Source organism: Maylandia zebra, linkage group LG11 (assembly GCF_041146795.1).
Source record: "Maylandia zebra isolate NMK-2024a linkage group LG11, Mzebra_GT3a, whole genome shotgun sequence".
NCBI classification, from domain to species: Eukaryota; Metazoa; Chordata; class Actinopteri; order Cichliformes; family Cichlidae; genus Maylandia; species Maylandia zebra.
Window position 1 is genome coordinate 22,748,058 of NC_135177.1, and position 21,960 is coordinate 22,770,017.

General features: G+C 40.0%; 2 protein-coding genes across 10 annotated transcripts; both read left to right on the forward strand.

The window, feature by feature from the left end:
• Nucleotides 1-1,180: 1,180 nt before the first annotated feature.
• arnt (aryl hydrocarbon receptor nuclear translocator) lies at nt 1,181-16,569 on the forward strand. 9 transcript variants are annotated; one of them, XM_004541219.5, is made up of 21 exons: nt 1,182-1,547; nt 2,132-2,225; nt 2,405-2,443; nt 2,533-2,583; nt 2,791-2,838; nt 3,487-3,700; nt 5,203-5,416; nt 5,512-5,614; nt 5,710-5,775; nt 5,900-5,985; nt 6,136-6,212; nt 6,623-6,757; nt 6,868-6,942; nt 8,681-8,832; nt 9,040-9,165; nt 9,632-9,707; nt 11,949-12,133; nt 13,742-13,937; nt 14,110-14,308; nt 14,423-14,544; nt 14,637-16,569. In XM_004541219.5, exons 1-21 carry the CDS (start codon nt 1,511-1,513, stop codon nt 14,718-14,720), a joined length of 2,379 nt encoding a protein of 792 aa, XP_004541276.1. In that variant the 5' UTR covers nt 1,182-1,510; the 3' UTR covers nt 14,721-16,569. The 9 variants fall into 9 exon arrangements, with proteins under 9 accessions (XP_076746139.1, XP_004541276.1, XP_004541278.1 ...); XM_004541221.5 differs by having other exon boundaries at nt 14,113-14,308; XM_004541220.5 differs by having other exon boundaries at nt 9,043-9,165.
• Nucleotides 16,570-19,865: 3,296 nt separating this feature from the next.
• On the forward strand, nt 19,866-20,061 carry LOC143421006 (cortexin domain-containing 1 protein). Its single transcript, XM_076889644.1, has one exon. It carries the CDS (start codon nt 19,876-19,878, stop codon nt 20,059-20,061), a length of 186 nt encoding a protein of 61 aa, XP_076745759.1. The 5' UTR covers nt 19,866-19,875.
• Nucleotides 20,062-21,960: the final 1,899 nt, after the last annotated feature.

The window sequence follows — 21,960 nt, forward strand, 5'->3', positions numbered from 1 at the left end:
GTGGGCTGGACCAGTCAAACTTTCACCTAATAATCTATATTTACACACACAAGAAAAAGCTTTGAGCATAATAAAGCTACTACAGTTAGTCCCTGAGGTAAAAAAAAAAAAAAAAAAAAAAGTTAGTGCAATAGACTCACTTTTACACATTAAAAATAAGTGCTGCGTTTAGAAAATCGAAGAAATCCACCACTGCTCTGTGACCAATTTGCCCAAAGATGTAAACATTTAAAGAAAATGCACCATCAGCTAACTGAACTACCTGAACTTTGTCCTATAATTTAAAAGCTTGCATTTTCTGATTATTTGCAGAAATGTTCTGTTTTTGCAGTGCAAACACTGTACAAACTAAAATGATATAATAAAATGGGTGATAAAGTCGTGCACTAGGTGGCGCTGTCACCTCATAATGACATCCTCAAGGGTTTATGCAGTTTAATATTAAAAAATTGAGACATTTTTTACTGTGCATTGTTGAGCACTGTGACTTTGCTAATGAATAAAGTAGTTGTATCCACTGCATGTATAAAACTTTATGTGCAATGGATGGTTTTAATTGTGGGGTATTGGAGCTTATGTATAACTATAACTAATCAACTTTCATTTGATTAGCAATGTATCCATATTTTACATTATTGTGTCACACATAAAACAGTAGTACCAAAGGGACTGCTCAGGTTAAGAAAGGCTGAGAAAAAGAGGAAGACTATGGAGAAGATTCGTGGATGTAGTGATGGAGGAGATGAAGATGTCTGGTAAGACAGAGTATACCTGGAAAAAGGTGAGAGGGAGGCAGATCATCTTCTGTGGTGACCCCCCTTAAGGAAGCAAAAAGAAGGACAAGTTGAAGCACTAAACAAACAATCCAACATTTAGAAACAGGTAGCAGGGTATAAACACAAAATTTATTAAATCGCCGTTTAATTCTTTGATCTAAGCATTTCTGGACTATTTCACGTCCTTCGAGTTGTAAAATTTGCCACCTTGAGGAGCAGGAGAGATGATTCCTATTCACAGCCGTGCAGTTCAAATATTGTAGGCGTTAGTGTGAACCACAAGTTTCAGTCGAACTGGTTATGCATCAAAACCCCGTCACATTTGCATCATGCACCTCTGTCTGGAAAGCGGTGGAGCTGCAGTTCCCTCTGCTGCCAGCAGGGTTTGAGGTAGTGACGTCATTGGTGTCGTTTACACGGTAGCTTTAGCCCTGCTAGCGAGAAAAACGCCATCTTAAGTTGACGGGGGGTTTAAACGGAGTGAAAACAGGGAGACAGGCACTGAGGAGGTGAACCTGTTATTTTTTTATGATTAAAATTATCTGAGTCACCCGGACTAGTGTTAGTCATGGTTTGAGGGCCTGCATAAACGCAAAAGGAAAAAGGGCGAGAAAGTGAGGAAATCAGCAAGATACTAGCTACCCATTTAGCTACCTAGCGAACAGGCAAGGGGGAGGGCCGGGGTAGTTGAGGATTTTTTTTTTTTTTTTCGGGTGAAGCTGAAGTTTTTGTTTATGTTATTCCACGCGGAGATGTCTTCTTCAAATGCAGGTAAGGTCAACTTTAAGCCACAGGGACGTTGTAGTCACACCCCACACTGCAGCTGTTAACCAGTTATGAGGGATTTCTTGAGCGGAGCTTTAAGCTGACACTTTCCCAATGATAGCGTGACAGCGTCGGCTAACTTAGCTCCGTAGCATGGCTAGACTTGTTATTGCACAAACATGCTAACTAGCGCACATTAACGGTTATTGTGGCTCTCCTTTCATATTTTGCACCACTAAAAGAGTTAGGCTGAAAAGCCAAATCTGAGTTGAGAAAACTGTCAAGTTGCAATAGGCTGACGCTGTTCAAATGTTTCGTTTTTAGACAATTCTGTGCACAAGATTGTATCTGTATGCTACGTGTAGCTTTGAGGTTAGCCCCGAATCGTAACGAACACGAACCAAGAGCAGATGAGGTTAATTTTCTATAATGTGGCCTTGAAATCAGACACATGTACGCTGATGTTATTTTGAGCTCCGATTACAGGCTCCTGGCGGTGGTTGAGTTTGTTTTTCATTGCTTCAGGCATAATAGGAAATCACTTGTCATCTTGTTTATTGCGCCTCTGTGTTGCCCTGTGTTATTAATAGAGTTACAAGACCCAGATCTGGGTATGGGGGCCAGTGGGACCCAAACAAGTGGTGGGGCTGTTGTACCAAAAGGGAGCAACAAAAGACGAGCTGCGTAAGTGTGTGTGTGGGTGTGAGAGAGATACTGTTAATTTTTGTGCTGATGTATCCATATTGTGCTATGCACATTTGCTGACTGGCTGACTTTTGTTTCTGATCGTCGTGGTTGAAAATTCTGGTGGGAAAAAAATGTGTGAAACTGTGTCAGATTGTCTTGTTTCTCCTCTCTCACAGGCCAGACTTTGATGATGTTGATGGAGACAAGATAAGCAGGTATGTTTGTGTGAGTTAAGCAGGCCATCGAGGGTTTAAACTGGCTGCATTATAGTAAAAATCAATCTGGTTCTCTTCTTTCTCTTCAGGTTTGATGATGACACAGGAGGCTCCAGCAATGATAAAGAGCGCTTTGCCAGGTAGGAGGATGAATTTAGAGGAATGGACATATAGCAAGGGAATATAGCAGAACATTAATATAGATGCAGGAGCAACCCCTATGCCTGTCTCCCCACTTCAGGTTTTTTTTTTTTTTTTTTGAGGGGAGAGGTCATCTTGCACTTCTTTCGTTTCGGTAGTGACTTTGGGCCTGTTTTTTTTTTTTAGTGGGTTGGTTTCATTTCCAGGTTTTTGGAAGACGATCAGAGTTTTGCAGATAAGGAAAAACTAGCCAGGTATGGCCTGTACCACTGTGGAAGGCTCCCTCTCCTGCTTGTATTCATATTGATATTGAATGCAGTGATCAAATACTTTCCTATCCTGCTGGGATACCAGCGCATTATTGTTTCAACAGCACAAAATTACCCGTATATTTTGCTGCTTTGCGTCTGTTTTGGTGCCTTCAGAATGTTTTGCTTATTTTCCCAAAGAGGCTGGTTTCCCCTTTCAACCCACCACTATTTTATGTGTCACTAACTGCTACACTGTGCAAGTTAAGGATTTTTTTCACTCCAATAACCCCTTCCTCTTCAGCAACTATCCTTTCTGTCTGTTTTGTCCCCCTCTCCCTTCTCAGGTTAACTGAAGGGTCTTTCTCTTTCGGCACTTGCTCTCTTTTATCACACAAACTGGCCTTGAAAGACCAAACTCTTTTGCTTTCTCACGTTCATTTTTTAAATTTCTTTTTAGATCATTGACTTCACATTATTGTTTGATACGTTCATTACACGTCTCACCTTCTTGCACTCCCACTTCTTCTTCCTGATTGGCATCTTTACATTGCGACATAAACTCTAAACTATACTCGTTGTCCACCCGCCCATCTGTTTCCCCCATCTCGATCCCTCCTCTCCACCTCTGTCTCATTCATTTCCTCACTCCAGGGAGAACCACAGTGAGATTGAAAGGCGGAGGCGTAATAAGATGACTGCTTACATCACAGAATTATCTGACATGGTACCCACCTGCAGTGCACTAGCGCGGAAACCAGACAAACTAACCATCCTGCGAATGGCAGTTTCTCATATGAAGTCACTTAGAGGAAGCGGCAATACCAATGCAGATGGGTCGTACAAACCTTCATTTCTCACCGACCAGGTATGAGAAACGGAAGGAAGTTCAGATTTGAAATGCCTGCTAAAATTTAAAAAACCCTTACTATTCAGGGAAGGCAATACCTGTGACTATGTGACAGTATTACTTATGTAAGAGTTGTTAATATAAAGGTTTCACAGTCACAGTTAACCTCACACTGTGTAACACTGAAATCAATAGAAGTAAAGGATACTGAAAGTAACACCTTTTTAAACATGCTTGTTTTCTCACGTTGTGGCTGTTGGTTAGCTTTTACTTTCAGTAACTTTCCTTATTAGGTAGTCGGTAAAGTTTAAATTAGTAATGTCAAAGGTTATGTTCATTTTTATTTTAACCATCGTTCATTTAGACACTTGTTTAATTTGTTAATTGTTCAAAAACCCAACTATTAATATGCCTTGTGTTCAAGTGAGCCGTGTACACTTGTATATTATGCAGAACTTGTGTGTGTTGTGTATGTATCTGTTACATTGTAAAGCTTAGTTGCATGCTGCATCAGCTTCCACACTGCTGTCAGTGGTAGAATCGGATTTGATTGGCTGTCGGTTGAAAAGTAAAACTTTTGTCACCTCTGCGCTGCAAGCAAACCAACAGACTCACAATACTGTTTTGCAGTGCATTATGTCATCTCATCAAAGGTGAATTAGAAATATGAAAGTTCACATCTGAAATGCATGCAAGTGATGAAACTAGGGATGTGCACAATTAGATGACTAGATGTTTAAATATTGCTGATATCATTATAGTTGAAGAAATGATTTCAAGAGTTGTGTGGTGTTTTATTTAAGTTTTCTGAATTTGGTGGGCTTACCAACCCGGAGAGTGGGACTAGAAATCTGACCCTGAACCACTGAAAAAGCATGGCATTAATACTGATATGCAAGGGGATAGGAAGACACAACAATCAGTGGGGTTTAAGATTTACATGTAAAGGTTAAACAGAGACAGAAACATCAAAGGTTTGGAATACAACAATGGGGTGACAAGATGAAAGACTAAGATATATATACGTGAAACAAATGGCTGATATTATCTGAGGGACAAACGCTCCAGGGGTTAGGCAGCTGTGTTCTGGTTGCAGGGCTCATATCCAGCAGCAGTAATTTTTCACCTGAATGTGACACAAGTCAAGATTTTTCAGTATTTTTCAAGCAACAAAAAGTAAAACAGAAGTGCAAGCCAATCATGGTTTGATAGTTTCTGATGGCTTTAAAATGCGTATATAGTGGTAGTATGAACATTGTTTAACCTCATCCACTAGATTTCTGCTCAACAGTTTCTCTTGCCTTATGTTTTCTTACTTTTAAACTTATTGGCTGTAAATGCGTAAATGAAACCATCAGATTTCTACTCTACCAAGCCAATAGCCAGGTAGCCAATGTTTCTATATACTCTTCCCATAGAAATGTTTACACTTCTAACACTTTTCTGCATTTTTACAAATACTTTAGATTGATACCTCCACAACTGATCTTTGACCTTCACTGCTCACTGTCTGTCTGTAGGAGCTTAAGCATCTTATTCTGGAGGCTGCTGATGGCTTCCTGTTTGTGGTGTCATGCGAGACGGGGCGCATTGTTTATGTCTCTGACTCCCTGACCCCGGTCCTCAACCAGTCACAGTCTGACTGGCTCGGATCCTCCCTGTATGATCAGCTCCACCCAGACGACAAAGACAAGCTTCAGGAGCAGCTCTCCACTGCAGAGAATAACAACACAGGTATAAACACATTCTAGGAGCAGTTTCACAGTCATGAGGGAACATGTGTGTTTCATTTTGTGAGCACAGTTCAGTGTTGTCTTTGTCCTCAAAAGGGAGGATGTTGGACTTAAAGACAGGAACAGTGAAGAAGGAAAGTCAGCAGTCATCAGCGAGGATGAGTATGGGAGCTCGTCGATCATTCATCTGCAGAATGAGGTGATTAACAGTTAATAATATAGTTTATGATTGTATTGAAATGTGTAGCAGAATGCACAGTTTCATGTGGTGTGTTGGACTGTTTGTGTTTGCAGGTGTGGCACGTGTCCAGTGGAACCAATGTCAATGAACAGACTGCAGTTTCTTAGGAACAGAAACAGGTGACCAAAAACAAAAAGATCTTCTTTTACAATCTTATTGAACTTACTGTGCAGAGAACAAGCATACCTAACATATACCAGCTGTAAATTCATATTTTCATTGTCTTTACTTCTTCAACCTAAGAAATGGTTTGGGTGCAGCCAAGGAAGGGGAACCACAGTATGTAGTGGTGCACTGCACAGGATACATCAAGTCCTGGCCCCCTGCAGGTAAAACTAGTCCTTCTCAGTCTTTAGATACATGAGCATCTGTTATATTTGCTTACTTATATGCAGAAGACCTCTTTACAATGCTTAAAAGCACAGAGCTAGATTGAAAAAAAAACTTTAATCCTTTATATTTTGTCTTTTGTCTTTCAGGAGTATCATTAACAGATGATGAAGCAGACAATACTCAGGGGAGTCGCTACTGTCTAGTTGCTATTGGGAGATTGCAGGTACAGTGGATGTCTTGTGGTCCCATGTCTTTTGCTGTGAGGTCAAGTAAACGGGCAAATGTTTCGTTGATATCAAAGTGCAGTAACCTTTGATCCTCAAATCATCAGAACATAAATAAAATTAACTGTGCGAGTGGTGGAAGATAGATTTATGAGGTGGAAAAAGCTGCATTTTATTTTTTTATTAGTGTGTTATCTGAAGGTGATTTTGCACTAGTTAGTTGAAGTCATTGTGAAACACTGATATAATTAAGAACTTCTGCGTTTTGTTCTGTTCTTGCTAGAACAAAAACTGATCTGAAACTGAAAATGTAAAAAATCTAATCTTACTCATGCTCATTGCAACTTTGACATTATCTAAGTTTTTGTGTCTGGGTTTTTATTGCCTTTTATTTTTGACTCTTCTGCAGGTTACTTGTTGTCCTGGTGACACAGATGTGAACAGTATCAGTGTTCCTGTGGAGTTCATCTCCCGACACAACATTCAGGGCATGTTCACTTTTGTAGATCATCGCTGCTTGCCCGCTATCGGATATCAACCCCAGGTGAACATAGCTGGCTAAAGTGCCAGGGTTGCATTGCATTTCCTCTGAAAGTCTTTATCAGAAGTTAGTTTTCATGTCCTGTAGAGTAACCACATTTTCTTTTGTTGCAGGATTTATTGGGGAAGAGTATCCTAGACTTCGCCCACCCTGAAGACCAGGGCTTACTAAGAGACAGCTTTCAACAGGTGAATTAAAAACTCTATTAATATATTTGTGGTTGCATTGATCCACCATTTTCCAATTCAAATATGAAACACACTTTGCCTTTGGGTGTCTGCTCATACAGAATACCAGCTCAATGGGGTATCACTGTTAGATTTATAAACTGTACTCCTGACTTTGAGAAGGAGATTGGGAATCATATTATGTTAGATGGGTGAAAAAGGGTGTTACACCAAGAACCTGGCTGTAATTGCTTTGTCACTAGCAGATTGTCGTGGTTGCCCCTAGTTTGCATGGAGGACAGTTTTGCCACCACAGTGTTTGCAAACATCTTGGTGTTTTCCATGCACACCACTATTAGTCTAGCTATTGCAGCCTGCTAGTGACCAAAATAATTGCAAGGAGGTTGTCCGTGCAATGATGTATACCTCTTTACAACCAATTTCACTCAAGCTGTAACAAGCAATCACTTGTCAACCAGTCAAGGAATACATATTTTTTTCCCTTCAGCTACCAGTGGCTGCTACGTGGTTGCCATCTTCAGTGCAGTGTCAGTCATTCATTTGCTGAATTCTGTTGTCACTGCTTGTTTTTTCCCTTTCCCTACTTTCACCTGCTCTCTCCCTCTCTCTCTCGCACACACACACACACACACACGCACACATGCACACACACACTTCACGTTTGGCTTGCCATTAAAAGTGTCGTAATTTCAATGGATCTGATGACAGCTCCTTAGCGAGAAAGAAAAAGAGCTGCAGTCTGAGGCTTTCAGCTGTGTTTAGTCACGCTAATACAGTTTGTAGTTAAGTAAAAAAAACAAAACTTTTTTAACCACATAAAGAAAAGCTGCACGTGGACTTTCATCATGGAAGTGGACATGATGAATGTCTACATGAGGCTGAGGAATAGCTTAACAATAATTCTTTGTAATGCCAAATGGTTTGATAATGTTGTTTATTTTCAGATTTGTGGTATGAATAAATGGCTACGGTTCTGTTGCATACTGGTTTAGATATTTGCTTGGCAAGCAAAAGGTTGCTGGTTTAATTCCAGCTGGAGACACAGATACCTTTGGGTTTACATCAGGAAAGCAATCCGGCGTAAAACTGTACAAATCAAAAGTCACTAATGAGGCTAATAAAAGTATCTTATAGTATAAATGAACTGCTATCAGCATGATCTTGAGCAACAGAAAACTTCATAGAACTTTTAGCCCTGTCCAAAACCACTTGGATGTTAACTTTAAATAGTTGGATCCTTGTTTTCTTTTGTTGTATATGAGAAACACAGGTTATTTAACCTGGATGATGTTTGAGAGAGATTTCTCTTGAAAGTTTATTTGCATTTTGGTAATTTATTTCCTTAACTACATAAATTTTAATTTACATGTCTGTGTGTGGATGACAGAGGCTCAAAATGGGGGAAAGCATTGCTGCAAGAGCAATGTAGCAAAAATGGAAGATAAGATCTCAGAACATTCAAAGTTAATGGTGCAAAGTCAGACTAAAACTGAAACTGACCATACAAGTATAAACTGTCCATTTTCCACTGAAGAGCACTTGTCTGATTGTATTTGCTGCAAGAGAAAATGTTCTTTCTGCAACACCAGATTCAGCAGTAGACACTGTTGTCCCATTACCTTTGTAACCCGATATCTTCCAGTCACTCAGTTTCTATGTGTGCATGCAATCCTCCGCTCATTGCTTATGAAAACACCACAGTATGAATGTTTGGCTTGTTGGATGTGTGTGTCCACAGGTGGTTAAGCTGAAGGGTCAGGTTCTGTCAGTGATGTTTCGATTTCGCACCAAGTCGAGAGAATTTATCTGGATGCGAACCAGCTCCTTCACTTTCCAGAACCCGTTCTCGGAGGAGATCGAGTACATCATCTGCACCAATGTCAATGTCAAGTGAGTCAAGCAGACATGATTACACAATCAGATCCAGCAAAGAACGAAAGCATTGATGTTTTTCACCGTGTCTGTGAGACATTCCTCTGTGTGAATGCTTACAGTTCCTCTTACATCCACAACTACCACAGCCGCTTTTAATAAACCACAGACTCATCACTCTCTCCCAATACTTCTCCTCTGCACCCACCAATGATTGTGGGGCAGTAGAAACTCAGCTCAGGACCCCCTCACTCCCATCTCCTCCCCTGGGGCTTCGATGCCCCCTTCCCTGGGTCAGAGCAGCCCAAGTGGTCCTCCTGTAGTGCTCAGTCCGGGCCAGATGGCCACCAGGTGAGACCAGACCTGACCTCCCTATCCTCTCCCTGCTTGGGAGAACAGGGGCTGCTTCTTCATGGGAGACTTCTGCTGTTTCTAGCAAACTATAGTTCTTCTGTTTTTGTTTTTTTTGTGTTTTTCCCACTCTGGGTGATTCTTCCTTTCTTCATTTCTGTAGTAATGGAATAGAAGTGGTAAAATGGAGCATGTCTTATTTTATTATTCTGAGTATTAAATATACTTTAAAGAGGTGAGCTTTTGGCATAGGTGGTGTGGCATGTTAGCTGTATGTACTCTCACATTCTTCTCCTGACACCTTTTGTGTTCCCACGGTGGACGGTGGTTGACGGTGGTGGGCTGAGTGCTAGTTTGTCAGCAGGTGTTTGGGATTTCTAATGCAACAGTTAAGAGCATGGGTTTGTGGAAGTTATGGTATATTAGGCCAACTTCAAATAACAAACCCTCTCTTCTACTTTTTCAGACAGCTACAACAACAGCAGGCTGACCTGGAAGGACGAGATGGTCCATATGAACCAGGATCAATGACCCACCCACAGGTCAGGGAACACGACTGTACCACTTGACTGAAGCATACACATTTCCTGTTTCTTTTGAGTTTCTTTTTATAGAAACAGTGGCAGGATGTAGATTGTTTGCTTTCCAGGAAAGCACATCCGGATGTTGGTAGAATCATCACAACTTCCTTACAACTGCCTGCTATTCTTGCTTGAGTCAACTGCAGTGCTTTCTGCTGTAGCACTTAGTCATTTTCAGCAGAAATTTTTTTTTAATCATGACTCATGTGAATTGTGCAGATATGTTACAGAGAAAATATTGAGGGCAGTGGGAGAATATCAACTTCTCAAATGAAATGGTGTAGGTCTGAGCACAGTTTTGTGCTGCATTCTTTGTTGTTGTTGTTTTTTGAGAAGCTACAAGGATGTTTGTTTACATTTATCTTGAGCTTTAACCTCCTAGTTGCAAAAAGACAGCAGTGAGCAGGACAGTGCCATAGATAGTCCAGCAAAACATAGCTGGACAAGTTGATTGGTGAAAACCGCATCAACAATTTCACCTGTGAAACTATATGTGGAACGTGACATTAAAGTAAAAGTCAAATTCCTTCATCTAACCAACGGTGTGATAAGAAAATGTTTTGCAGCTGCTTCCATCCACTGCCATCTGGTTTTCAAAACAAGAGCACAACTGACTCAATAATAAGCAAACGTCAAAGCTGTCTGTAGGCAGATCACCTGCTATATCTGTAAATTTGGAAGGTTTTCTTGTAAAGTTTGCCATTCTAGCTGTGATACCTGCAGCATGTAGGAGTGAGTTTGAAGAGAGGCACAGCATTTAGTCTGCTACATCTAATATATTTTTCCGATAAAGAAAATATTTATTTATCCCATATTTACGATTAGTCTTTTAAGTGTTTATATTTGCTTGTGCTGTTCTTGGACTTACGACAGCCATCATCAGCTAGCCACCTATATAAGCAGCACATCAGCATGTGGTGATGGGCGTGTAGTTTCTATATGTCTCAGTAAGTTTGTGCGTATTTTCAGTGTCTGACAAGTGGAAATAATTGATCACAGAAACCATTAAGAATTGCATTGATAGTAAACCTCGGGACATTCTTATTAGATGGGCTACATCATAAAACACCAGTGGCAGAAATCACCCAAAAAGCGCTGGATTTTCTGTATACGCCAAACAAAAGCTTTGCACTTTTTCTTTTTTTTTCTAAGCCATTTCTAAACCAGGGAGTGTTGTCTAATTGACATGTGAGATATGAGGAAGTTTGCTGCTCTTTACAGTGCAGTTTCCTTATTTTTTCATTAGCAATTCATACCTCTGTTTATACATTAGATCAGTTTTCATTCAAACTCACAACTAAAAGGAATTAATTTAGTTATCATGTAACCTCTTAATCTTTGGTTATGAAAACGGCAATAGGTAAAACATAACACAATTTATGAATCAGAAATAAGGTGAACTACAAGCAAGATAGCCAATGGTGGTAAAGTAAAGCAACTATTAGCAATAAACTGGATTCCAACTCTGGGTCCCTCATAACTTTTAGGCTTTTCAGTCAATTTAGTGCCAAAGCTGTGAAAGCTAAACTGACTGCAGGATAGAAAAATGGCGCAGCAGATGCACAATTGCAATTAGAAGTAAAGTATCCACAGGGAGCAGCGAGAACATGTCAATATTTGCTTATTCTTAGATCTGACCAAATGGTGGAAGCAGTGGCGTCAGTTAAACTGTAACTGCCATGGAAAGCTGCCAGTAGCGGTTACTAGGGCAACAGAGTATTCACAACCGACAGTGGTACACACAAATGTTTATTAGATGGTCCACGTTCACAAGCAGCTGTTTTTGTGTTGGCAGCAGCAGTTTTTACATCACCCTCAGTGTGCAGTTTTACAGACTTGCAGACTTGCAGCACGGGCCAGTCGTTCACCTCACTTACTGAACATGTGTAGATTAACAACATATGAACATATAAAAGAAAAACAGTTCAGTCATAACATTTTAGTTGGTTTTACTGATACCGTTTGTATTGTGTGGGACATTTTTGCTAGTTTTAATGTCCTTAATGTTTTTTGTTGTCCTCATGCTACTGTGAACAGAGGCTGGTCTGTTACAAACCAGACCTTTAACTTGCCCAGCACTGCAGGCATCAGTTATTTTCATTATTGATCACCAGAATGTTTACAGTTTATGTTTTGAGCCTGCTCTTCTTTAGTGTAACTCTAGACTCACGCCTTTTTTTCTTTTTTTTGGGTTGGCTTCAGATGCAGCCAGTCACTGCAGCAGGGCCGGACCACAGCAAGAGCATTGAGAAACCAGAACTCTACCCTTCGCTTTTCCAAGGGCAAGATCAGACCAAAGGCCTTCCTTCCTCCACCCCTACTCCATCCACCCAGATCTACGCCCCAAACAACAACTTTGCTGCTGGTCGTTCCAGCGATGCATACAGGTAGCAAGTGTTCTGTGTTCGTATGTGTACCTTAGTCATTGTGAGGGCTGCTCAGTGTTTGTGTGCTGTTGCTTGTGAATATATTTACTCTTAGACATTTAATTTCAGTTACTTAGAAGTGCATAGCTATTTCCCCCATAAACAAGCACTTTTGTAGCTTCGTTTAGTTGATATAGGACTAAATTAGGTTTTATTATCACCTTGGGATGATGTAAAGTTAATGCTGTGAACCTTACTGTAGTAAAAATTTAGAAATGTTTATTATCTACCAACTGGAGGCAAGGAGAAAAACTCCCAGTTACTAAGTTGTAAATCTTCCACTGTGTCTGGAAATCGGGTAATAAAAGCTTTAAGTTGATGCAGAAGATGCCTGGCAAAGATTATAGGTCCCTTCAAAATCTGCTCTTCAAAGCACAGACTGAAGTAGCTATACTCCCTGTTCTCCTGACTTTAAAATTTGCTATACTTTTTTGTTGTTGTTGTTGTTGTTGTAAATGTTTGTCATGTCTTATTTAGTAGATTTCCAATCACATTGAATCAATCATAACATAAAAGATAACTTGTATATCATGTCCTAACAAAGTACTGTGTGTATATATGGCCTTAGAAGCGGGTCAGCACGAATACAGCACCTGCAACAGCAAGACCGAACTGAACTACAATCAGAAAGTCAGATGATGGAATACCATTAAAAGCTTTTCTAACATTTTTAGTTTCATCCCATCATCAAATTAGCAAAATTACCTTTAGTGCAACTCCGTTATCACTCATTGTATTCCCGAGAGTTGGGAGTGTCATAAACAGTAAAAGGAATGCTTATGACCGGCAGTAGATGCAAGAAGATGTCACTAATGCGTCTTTTCCCTTTGCACCTACTCGACTCTTCTCTTCTCCGTTTTAGTCGTTTTCCAATACAGTTGAGTACCACATTACAATTGTGGTTGTTATAGCAAGGGAACCTGAAAGTCCTGTCATGTCATTCATATGAGACGCAACACAACAATGGACGGCATGGAGGCAATGGTATAAATGCTGCTCGGTCTGTGGCTTTTTGTCAGTCTCCGGGTAAAAGAAGAGAGCCAAAAAGCATGTGTGGCCATGTCCCTCGCTGCTGGTTGTTTTGTTTTTTGTTTTTTTAAATGCCCAGTTTTATTCTTGTTCCACTCTCATGCCCCATCCAATGGCATCATACCTGGTACCGGATACTACCCCCTAATGGAAAAAAAATCCTAAAAATCAATTGGAATTATATCGAGCCAAGCAGGTGCTAGTGGAAAAGAGCCTTAACAGCAACCTCTGTGGTTAGCACGCCTTCTTATAATGTTTGCCACTAACCTTTGCAGACTCTCAGCAAATACGTTTTCTTTCCCTTTTAGAAGCTTTTAAAAAAAATTGTTTGCCAAATCCAACACTGGCAAAAAGTGGAAATGAAGCAGTGAAATGTTGACATGCAGTGATGTTGTCAGGAATTATTGTCCATCAAATGTATTGCCATCACAATATTGGCGAGACAATGCCACCAAAACACTTACACATCTGAAACCTGTCTCCACAGAGATTATGACAGAATGTTGGGCTCTGATCTGATTTTGTCACTTTTCTCCATAGACCAGTCAATATGAATCCACAGATACCGCAGCCCACCCACTCAGCCTCAGCAGGACAGATCTTGGCTCAGATTTCTCGTCAGAACGTAGCCCCACAGCAAGTTAACCAATCCAGTACGACAAGCCCCCTCCATGGAGGCCCAACAGGCGGGTGGCCTGGGGCTGGACCTGCAGCCAGACCGCAATTTAATAACCAGGTAAACTAGTATAACCAAATTGTGTGATTGTGTTTGATGGCATTTTTAGTCATTTTATATTCACAAAAAAAGACACTATAAGGAATATGTTTACATGCCTGCTTGGTTATTGATCACATCATACTACCTAAGGGCTAGTAAATTAAGAAATCTCTGTTACTTTTCTACCCAGCAGGTGGCTCCCCAGGCGGCAAAGACCATGTCGCCACAATTTACTCCCATGGGAGGGTTTGTAGGCGGCCCTACCAACACTTTTGGCCAGATGCCAACAGGTGCTGCTCCCATGCCTACAGGTGCTGCTCCCACCGCCACCAGCGGCACAAACTACTCGCAAATGAATGCTCGTGCAAGCCTCAACAACAACGGTTTTGGTAGGTTGTGTGTATATTGTGTGTGGGGTTTTTTCTTCTTCTTTTTTTCGTCTTCTTCTTTGTCTTTAGTTGTACTGGTCTGTAGTCTCAATCTCTTCTGCACTCCTGTCCCAGATGGCTCTCAGTCTGGGGCACAGTTCCCTCCTCGAGCAGCAGAGGCAGTGTGGCCCCAGTGGCAAGGCCAGCAGCATTCACAGAGTAATTCAGAGCAGGGCAACCAGCAAGACATCTTTCCTGTGAGTGACACAAGCTCATTCAGTTTTAGATGTTGTTTTACTTTTCTATTCTATGTCACATTAAATAAATCTGTTTCTTTTATTTGACTCAGGATGTGTTGTCTATGTTGGACCAGCCTGCCAACTTCAGCAACGAGGACTTTGAGATTCCTATGTACACGCCATTTAACGAGTGACCTGGAAATACTTCTGTCGTCTTGCCTAAATCACGGTTTCTTATATTTAGCTCTTCTCCTCGTCTGTTCTTTCTGCTCTTCCCCTTCTTTGCATGGCTTCAACTGCACAGCTACAAGACAGTTAAGGATGGAGGGATAAAGTTGAATGCAGGGGAATGGGAGAAAAATCAAGAATTTGCTACTGACTAAAAGATTATTTTAACAATATACCGCCATTGTAAGAGAATTTTCTAGCTAGCACTGCCCAAAGCTCAACAACCCATGTTGTAGATATGTGATATACAGTATATATGTTCATATATATATATATATATATATAAAAAATATATATATAAATATAAAAACGCACAATCCCACAACCACACTTGAATAGACTGCACAAAACACCCTCCTAACTCTGGTAAATGGAAATGAAAACAGAAGTAAGCACACACTTGCACACAAAGGCCTTTTATTCTAATATATTCATGTTTTTCTCAGGCATTTTTTAAGAGTGTGTTTTGCTGTTTTAGCCTTTGGCATGTAGACTAATCACTCCAGTCACTGATTTAAACTCTTGGGAAATTGCAGGGATATACAGCTTTGGTGATTTTATTAATTTTTTTTCCCTTTTTTTTTTCTCCTTTCTTTCTCAATTCTCAGCTGTTGCACGCTAACCACACTCTGTTTCCTATCCACAGCATGTCTCTGCATGACTGAACTGTCCATAGCACAGATTTTTATCAAGTAGTTTTCCATGTACAAAGGTGGCCTCCCCTGTGAATTCATTTGTTTTCCCCCTTTTTGTGAAACATGCAAGCATTTTTTTTTGTGATGTACTTCAACACACCTTAAAATGACTTATATACATTTTCTTTTCCTATAAGGTGTCCATTTGAAATGTAAACAATCTATTTTTTGTTGCATACATAGACATAAATACAATATACATGTGTTAATGTTTGTAAAATGGATGCATACAGTATCATAATCAACTCAAGCTTATTGGGTTTCTGCCTTGCTTAATTTGCTTCTTTCTGCTACCCTGATTACCCTTTAATTACAGGCTTTTGTACGTATTTTATAAGAGAAATATTAAATAAAAAAATCACACAGCAATAATTAACAAGCAGGAATTGTGTAATTTTCAAGCCATTCTTTATCATTGTTATAAATGTTTCCTCTAAATGTTTTGAAATGGAGACGTGTGACTTTTTTTTAATTTTTTTATTTTTTATTGAAATGTCTCCAAAGTATTATATTGTTTGAACTCTTGATCTATCCATTAACCGTTCTCTGACTGGTATTTTACTAATGGTTTAATCAGGGTATTCAGGATTAAAATGGAATCAACAGAGACAAAACTGGTATGATATTCAGTGAGAATGTCCATGTATGTGTATTTTTTTAACAGTGTTTTGTCCTGTCCTGTTGTTTGTTAGACTTGGACTGAGTCTGTTTTTTGGCGATTTTGCATTCTAGCAGAATGTCTCACAATGAACGGCTGTGCTTCTAAGATGATTTAAGTTTTAAGATGTGGAGTTTAAAGTTGACCCCTGATGTTAACTTCTCTTTTCTGTGTGTAGCATACACACATTCATGATAACAGATTATGTCAATGTATGTAAACTCATGTAGATAACGCCCAGGCTTCATCTTCCAGAGGATGCTATGCTGTTGGTGACTGTGTTGTCTTCGTTATTGATGAAAATCTCATTGGTTACTCTGTATCCAGTTTTGTTTCTTTCTTTTTCTTCCCTCACTCATAGAAACACACATATATAAATATACTGTAGAGGTATATGAAATTTTAAATGAGAGAGATATGTTTTGGTTTTTGTATTAAATTGTTACAATGTCCAAAATGAAAGTGTTTTATTGTACTGGGTTTGGATTTTATTATGTTTTTCACTTTACTAAAGTGACTTATCCTTATTCATAGTTCAGTATAATCTTTATTTTATATAAGTTCACTGCATGAGATAAGCTCTCTCTTGCTTAATTTTTTGTTAATTAGCAGTATTTTCTTATTATAAAAAGATATACTGTAGTAAATTTTGCATCTGTGTACTGCCACAGTCAATGTTAAATGTATTATTCAGGATTGTGCAGACTCAAGTTTGCATTTGCAGGCATTTTAATTGCACGAGCAAACCATAATTTTAACTTGGTGGATTGTTTTAGTATTTTAATGTGATGAAATTCATTTGCAGTCTTTGAAGATGCTAACTAGCCTTCAGGTGCTGCTTTTTTGTGGGTCTCTCTGCCTTTAGCTTTGAGTTCAGTAACTAAAAGCTACTGTGTTAGGTTGAGATCAGGTGACTGACTTGGCCTTTGAAGAATATCTAATTTCTTTGTTTTGAGAATCTCTTGGGTTCCTTTTGCAGTTTTCTTTGAGTCATTTTACCTGTGCAATGCTGTCTGTTCAGTTTTGCAGCATTTGGATGAGTCCGAGCAGCACTTCAGAATTCATCTTTCCACTTCCATCAGCAGTCACATCATCAATAAACACGTATGTGGCCCGATTCTGTCTATCCACAATGCCAGATAGGACACACCTTGATTTCCCATTTTTTGACCAGGATGTCTTTATAAATATTTATCACTGCTTTCTTTAATCTGTGCAATTAATTAATTTTATCAGATGTGCTCAAAACTCCAGGAAAAGCCTTTAGTTGATGTAAAATGTTTCTACAAGAGTACTACTAAAATATTTTTCCCATATTGGCTTCTCTTTATTGGCTCCCTGTTAAACCCATGACATTTAAAATATTTCTCCTCGCATACAAGGTTTTGAATAATCAGCCCCATCTTATCCTAATGACCTCATAGTACCGTATCACTCCTTTAGAGCACTTCACTCTAAGACTGCAGGCCTACTACAAGTAGAATATTTCAGGACCCTCTTCTGTGGAACCAGCTCCCAGTTTGGATTTGGGAGACAGCGTCTACTTTTAAGATCAGGCTTAAAACGTTACTTTTTGATAAAGCATATAGTTGGGACTAGATCAGGTAGTACTTCTTCTTCGCTCACCTCATTCTTCAACCACTGTGTTTATACATCAGTCTGCATTTAGTTATCATTAATCTCATGCTGTCATCCACAGCATGTCTTTATGTTGTCTTCCTTCCCTCACCTGAAACTGGTCAAGGCAGATGGCCGCCCCTCCCTGAGCCTGGTTCTGCTGGATGTTTCTTCCTGTTAAAAGGGAGTTCTTCCTTCCCACTTTCACCAAGTGCATGCTCATCTGATGGTGGGGATCGTCTCTGTTTTCTCTGTATTACTGTAGGGTCTTTAACTTACAATATAACATGCCTATAACATTCCTTCTTTTTAACCAGATGATGCTGATTTGGCCACTCCTAAAGTTTTTGCTGTCTCTCAGGTAGGTTTATTTGGGGTTTTCAGCCTCTTGTTATCCTTCATTTGCACCCACATCTAGTAGTGTCTGTAGCTCAGAAGGTCATTTATTAGTCGGCCTGAGGTTGGTTGGTGGTTCAATCCAGGTGTGCATGCCAAAGTATTCCTGAGCAAGATACTGAAACCCAACTTGCGGTACAATGGGTGCATTGGAGTGTGCTTGTTAGCTAGAAATCACCTACTTAGGTAGGGGAAAAAGTGCTTTTATGAATAGGTGAATGAGGCATGTTGTATAAAACACTTGCTCAAGTGCTTGAGTAGAAAGGTGCCATATAAGAACCATTTTCCATTTCTTTAAACCTCATATTGAGGGTTATTGTAAAAAGCAACCAAATGCAAGATCATCACTTTGATCTTTCTATCTGCTTCATTTGTCATGGAAACAGGCCTCACCTGATCATGAAACTGTGTATCAGTCAGTTATCCAATTACTTTTGAGCCTCTGAAAATGGGGGATTGTGTATAAAAAGGACTGTAATTCCAAAATATTTAATGTAATGCTATTTCATTTGTTGATGTCTGCAAGTACATCACTTGATTTAAAATGTACCGTGATGCTGCACAGAGGCAAAAGTACTATGTGACTGTCCAAATAATCCCGGGGGTTACTGTATTTCCACAGTTTATGGCATTGGTCTATTCACACAGCAGTCCCTGTTGTAGTTACATCCATCCTTGCTTGAGCTTCCTTTAAACAATTTTGTGTTCGTATTTGCAGGAAAAACAAAAACCACGTTTGCCCGGATTGTATCCCGTTTCTTTCGCCTTTCTGTTTATGAGTGAAGACTGAGATATCTGCAGGTATCTCCTGGGATCAGTTTCCACCTTCGTCCTTCCCTCCTCTCTTTCACAGGCTGGGGGTGAAAACGGATGGTAGCAATGCTACAACTCTTCTAAGAGAGGTTTACTGTGTCACCTCTTCAGTCTTTGGGTTGCACTTGAGTGACAGCATGTGCTGTAAATCTTGTTTTTCCAGTATCGTTTCAACAAATTCACCACCTCATCAGACTTTTTAGTTGGATTCGCTGCTATTTACGTAGAGTCACTTTACTCGTTGTGTGTTTGTGTGTCTGTTAGTGGCATCAGAATACAAGCAATCTGCATTTTTTTTGGTCAGGATCAAATTCCAAACCCTCTCAAGTGGATTGCCACTAAGGCATCATATCCTCTTTCTCCTCCTCAACCCTTTTTTCCCTCCCTTTTCTTGACCATCTTGACCATCTTGTGCTCTCATCTTTCTGCCTCTTTCAGGCCATAAAGTGGCCCAAACGTCATGCTGCTGTGCAGGGGCACGTGGCACAGCAGATTGGAGGATTTCAATCTGCTCACTTCACTTGAGCAAGATTAAAAGAAAACAAAACAAAACTGTGTACAGCCACAATTTCTTCCTTGTTGTCATCTATCTACACCTTGCGCTGAGAACTGAGATCCTACGCGGGTGTAATCTCCTGTAAAGGCCTCATGTCCTAAAGAGATGCCTGGGTGTCCTAATCTCAGGAACGGCCTGATTGTTACCAAACTCCTTATTAACTATGCATAGAGGACACGGTAGCCAAATGGAGCTCCGTGTGTCCATCAGTAAATCTTATCTTCGGGACGAGGACGTTAGGTGTCAGCGCAGAGAGGAAAATCAGCCAAGACAGAAGAAGAGTTGGATGATACGTGACGAACTGAAGGAGGCACTTTTATCGAAGCCAACAGATGAGAAGAGAACTGTGAAGCAGATAAACTTTGGATTTATTTGGATATTTCAACATGGACCCTCCAGCCCTCCCTGTGGCCAGGCTGGATGTGGATGTAGATCTCGGGTTTGCCCTCTTCTTCTTCTTCCTCCTCTGCTTTTTCTTGTTGGTGACCATCATCCGCTGTGCTCAGATGGTGCTGGACCCTTACAGCGCAATCTCTGAAACGACATACCAGGAGGAGGAAACGGAGGAGTGATGGAGACCAGAGACCGGTTCAAGCTGTACAGATGGGATAACAGAAATAAAATCCTACATGCCACAGAATATTTTCAGGCATTTTTTGTGAATGAGTGAGGGGGCTGAGCGGTTTGAGACCCTCTTTGAACTTTTATAAAGCTTCTACCCTACGGCAGCAGGATAGACTTATGCCAACAGCATCTGCACCTTCTAATCATGTAAGCGTCCATCTAAAATGTAGAACATGTTTCATAATGTGATTTGTTGAAACATGCATTAGTGCCCCACATGTTTCTGTAAATATCTCATAGCTTTTTAATGCTAGGACAAATTATGAGGGGGAAAAACAGTTCAATAAGTCTCGGGTGATTCTTAAGAATGAAGTGGAATCTGTTCATTGTACCAGAAAGTACACTGTGAAAAGCTGCTTAATTGCAACAAAAGCAAATCCCCTCCCTTCCACGATAATAGAGCGCAGATGTTCTCAATGCAAAACAGATGTTCAGTTCATTCCCCAAATTCTGCCACACGATGTTTTTGAGCTGTTTGCGCAAACTCTCGTGCAAACGACTTATTATTGAAGAAATTGTGGAAGTAAGTTAGCTTGTAGCAGGTGTCAGTAAGTCGATGATGGTGTCTATGTGGAAGAAAAACTGAAAAGCTTCTCTTTGTCCACAGTGGTTTTTATAATAAACATGATGTGAATATTCAGCTCACATAGCCTTCCGGATGTATTTCACAAACTGACTTCACAATCTGTTAAAGCCAACCTTTAAAATTCTAGGTTTTTAATATTTTTCACAAGTTTATTGTTTTTGTTTCCTTTCGTTTAGTTTGTGTTACAGTGATGCTTTGCCGCTTCCAGCCACTCTTTCAAATACAGGAATTCACACCCAGTGATCCTGTCAGGAGAGACGAACTCATTCTAACAGTCCAAAGTTAATTATATAATTGCTTTGCACTCACCAGACACCTTATTAGGTACACCTTGCTACTACTGGGTTGGGTTGGACCCTCTTTTGTCTTCAGATCTACCTTAATTTTTCATGGCATAGATTCAACAAGGTGCTGGAAACATTACTCTAAATTTTTATCCATCTTAATGTGATAGCATCGCACAGTTGCTGCTGATCCAGATTTGTTTACTGCAAATCAATGAGGCGAGTCTCCCATTTCATCACATCTCTATTGGACTGAGATCTGGTGACTATTTGAGTCATTTGAGTGCAGTGAACTCACTGTCAACTTTGTGATATGGTGTGTTATCCTGCTGGAAACAGCCATTGGAAAATTGGGTATACTGCAGTCACAAAGGAATTGGCAAGACCCAGGTAGGCTGTGGTATACAAACTATGCTCCGTTAATACTAAGGGGCACAAAGTGTGCCAAGAAAATATCCCCCACCCCATTACACCACCAGCAGCAGCCTACACTGTTGATAGAACACATGCTTTCATGTTGTGACCTTTCTTCTCCATTTGATGCTCAGTTTGAACTTCTGCATCTTGACCATATTATTGTGTGATATCTGGGTTATTTAGCAGTCTAACCAGCATACCTAATAAAGTGACCTGACGTAATTAAAACATTTCAAAGTTCCTGCATGGAAACACTCCATGAGATCGTTGTCTAAAGCAATTTCTGTGCACATTCACACAGTTAGCTGAATCACACATGCAGTGTTTGTAAAGCTTGACTGCACTTATACTAAAACGATGATGCAATTTTATTCATTAAATAAAAACGTTACAATGGCTTGATTTTTTGTTTGTTTGTTTTAGGACTTTTGGAGCAGATTTTTTTTTTTTATCATGATGAAAAGAAGGCCTCTGGGAGTTTTGTGGTCCTCCCCAGGAAATTTCAACTCAGTGACCCTTCATTTTCGTAGTTTCTGGCCCTATTCAGTATATATTCATGA

Bases quoted from the DNA above. Each gene is read 5' to 3' on its own strand.
- arnt (XM_004541219.5), top strand. From the start codon at position 1,511: ATGTTATTCCACGCGGAGATGTCTTCTTCAAATGCAG. The intron at 5,417-5,511 runs GTATAAACACAT...TGTCCTCAAAAG, and splicing joins TGCAGAGAATAACAACACAG to GGAGGATGTTGGACTTAAAG. The intron at 5,986-6,135 runs GTAAAACTAGTC...TTTGTCTTTCAG, and splicing joins CAAGTCCTGGCCCCCTGCAG to GAGTATCATTAACAGATGAT.
- LOC143421006 (XM_076889644.1), top strand. From the start codon at position 19,876: ATGGACCCTCCAGCCCTCCCTGTGGCCAGGCTGGATGTGGATGTAGAT.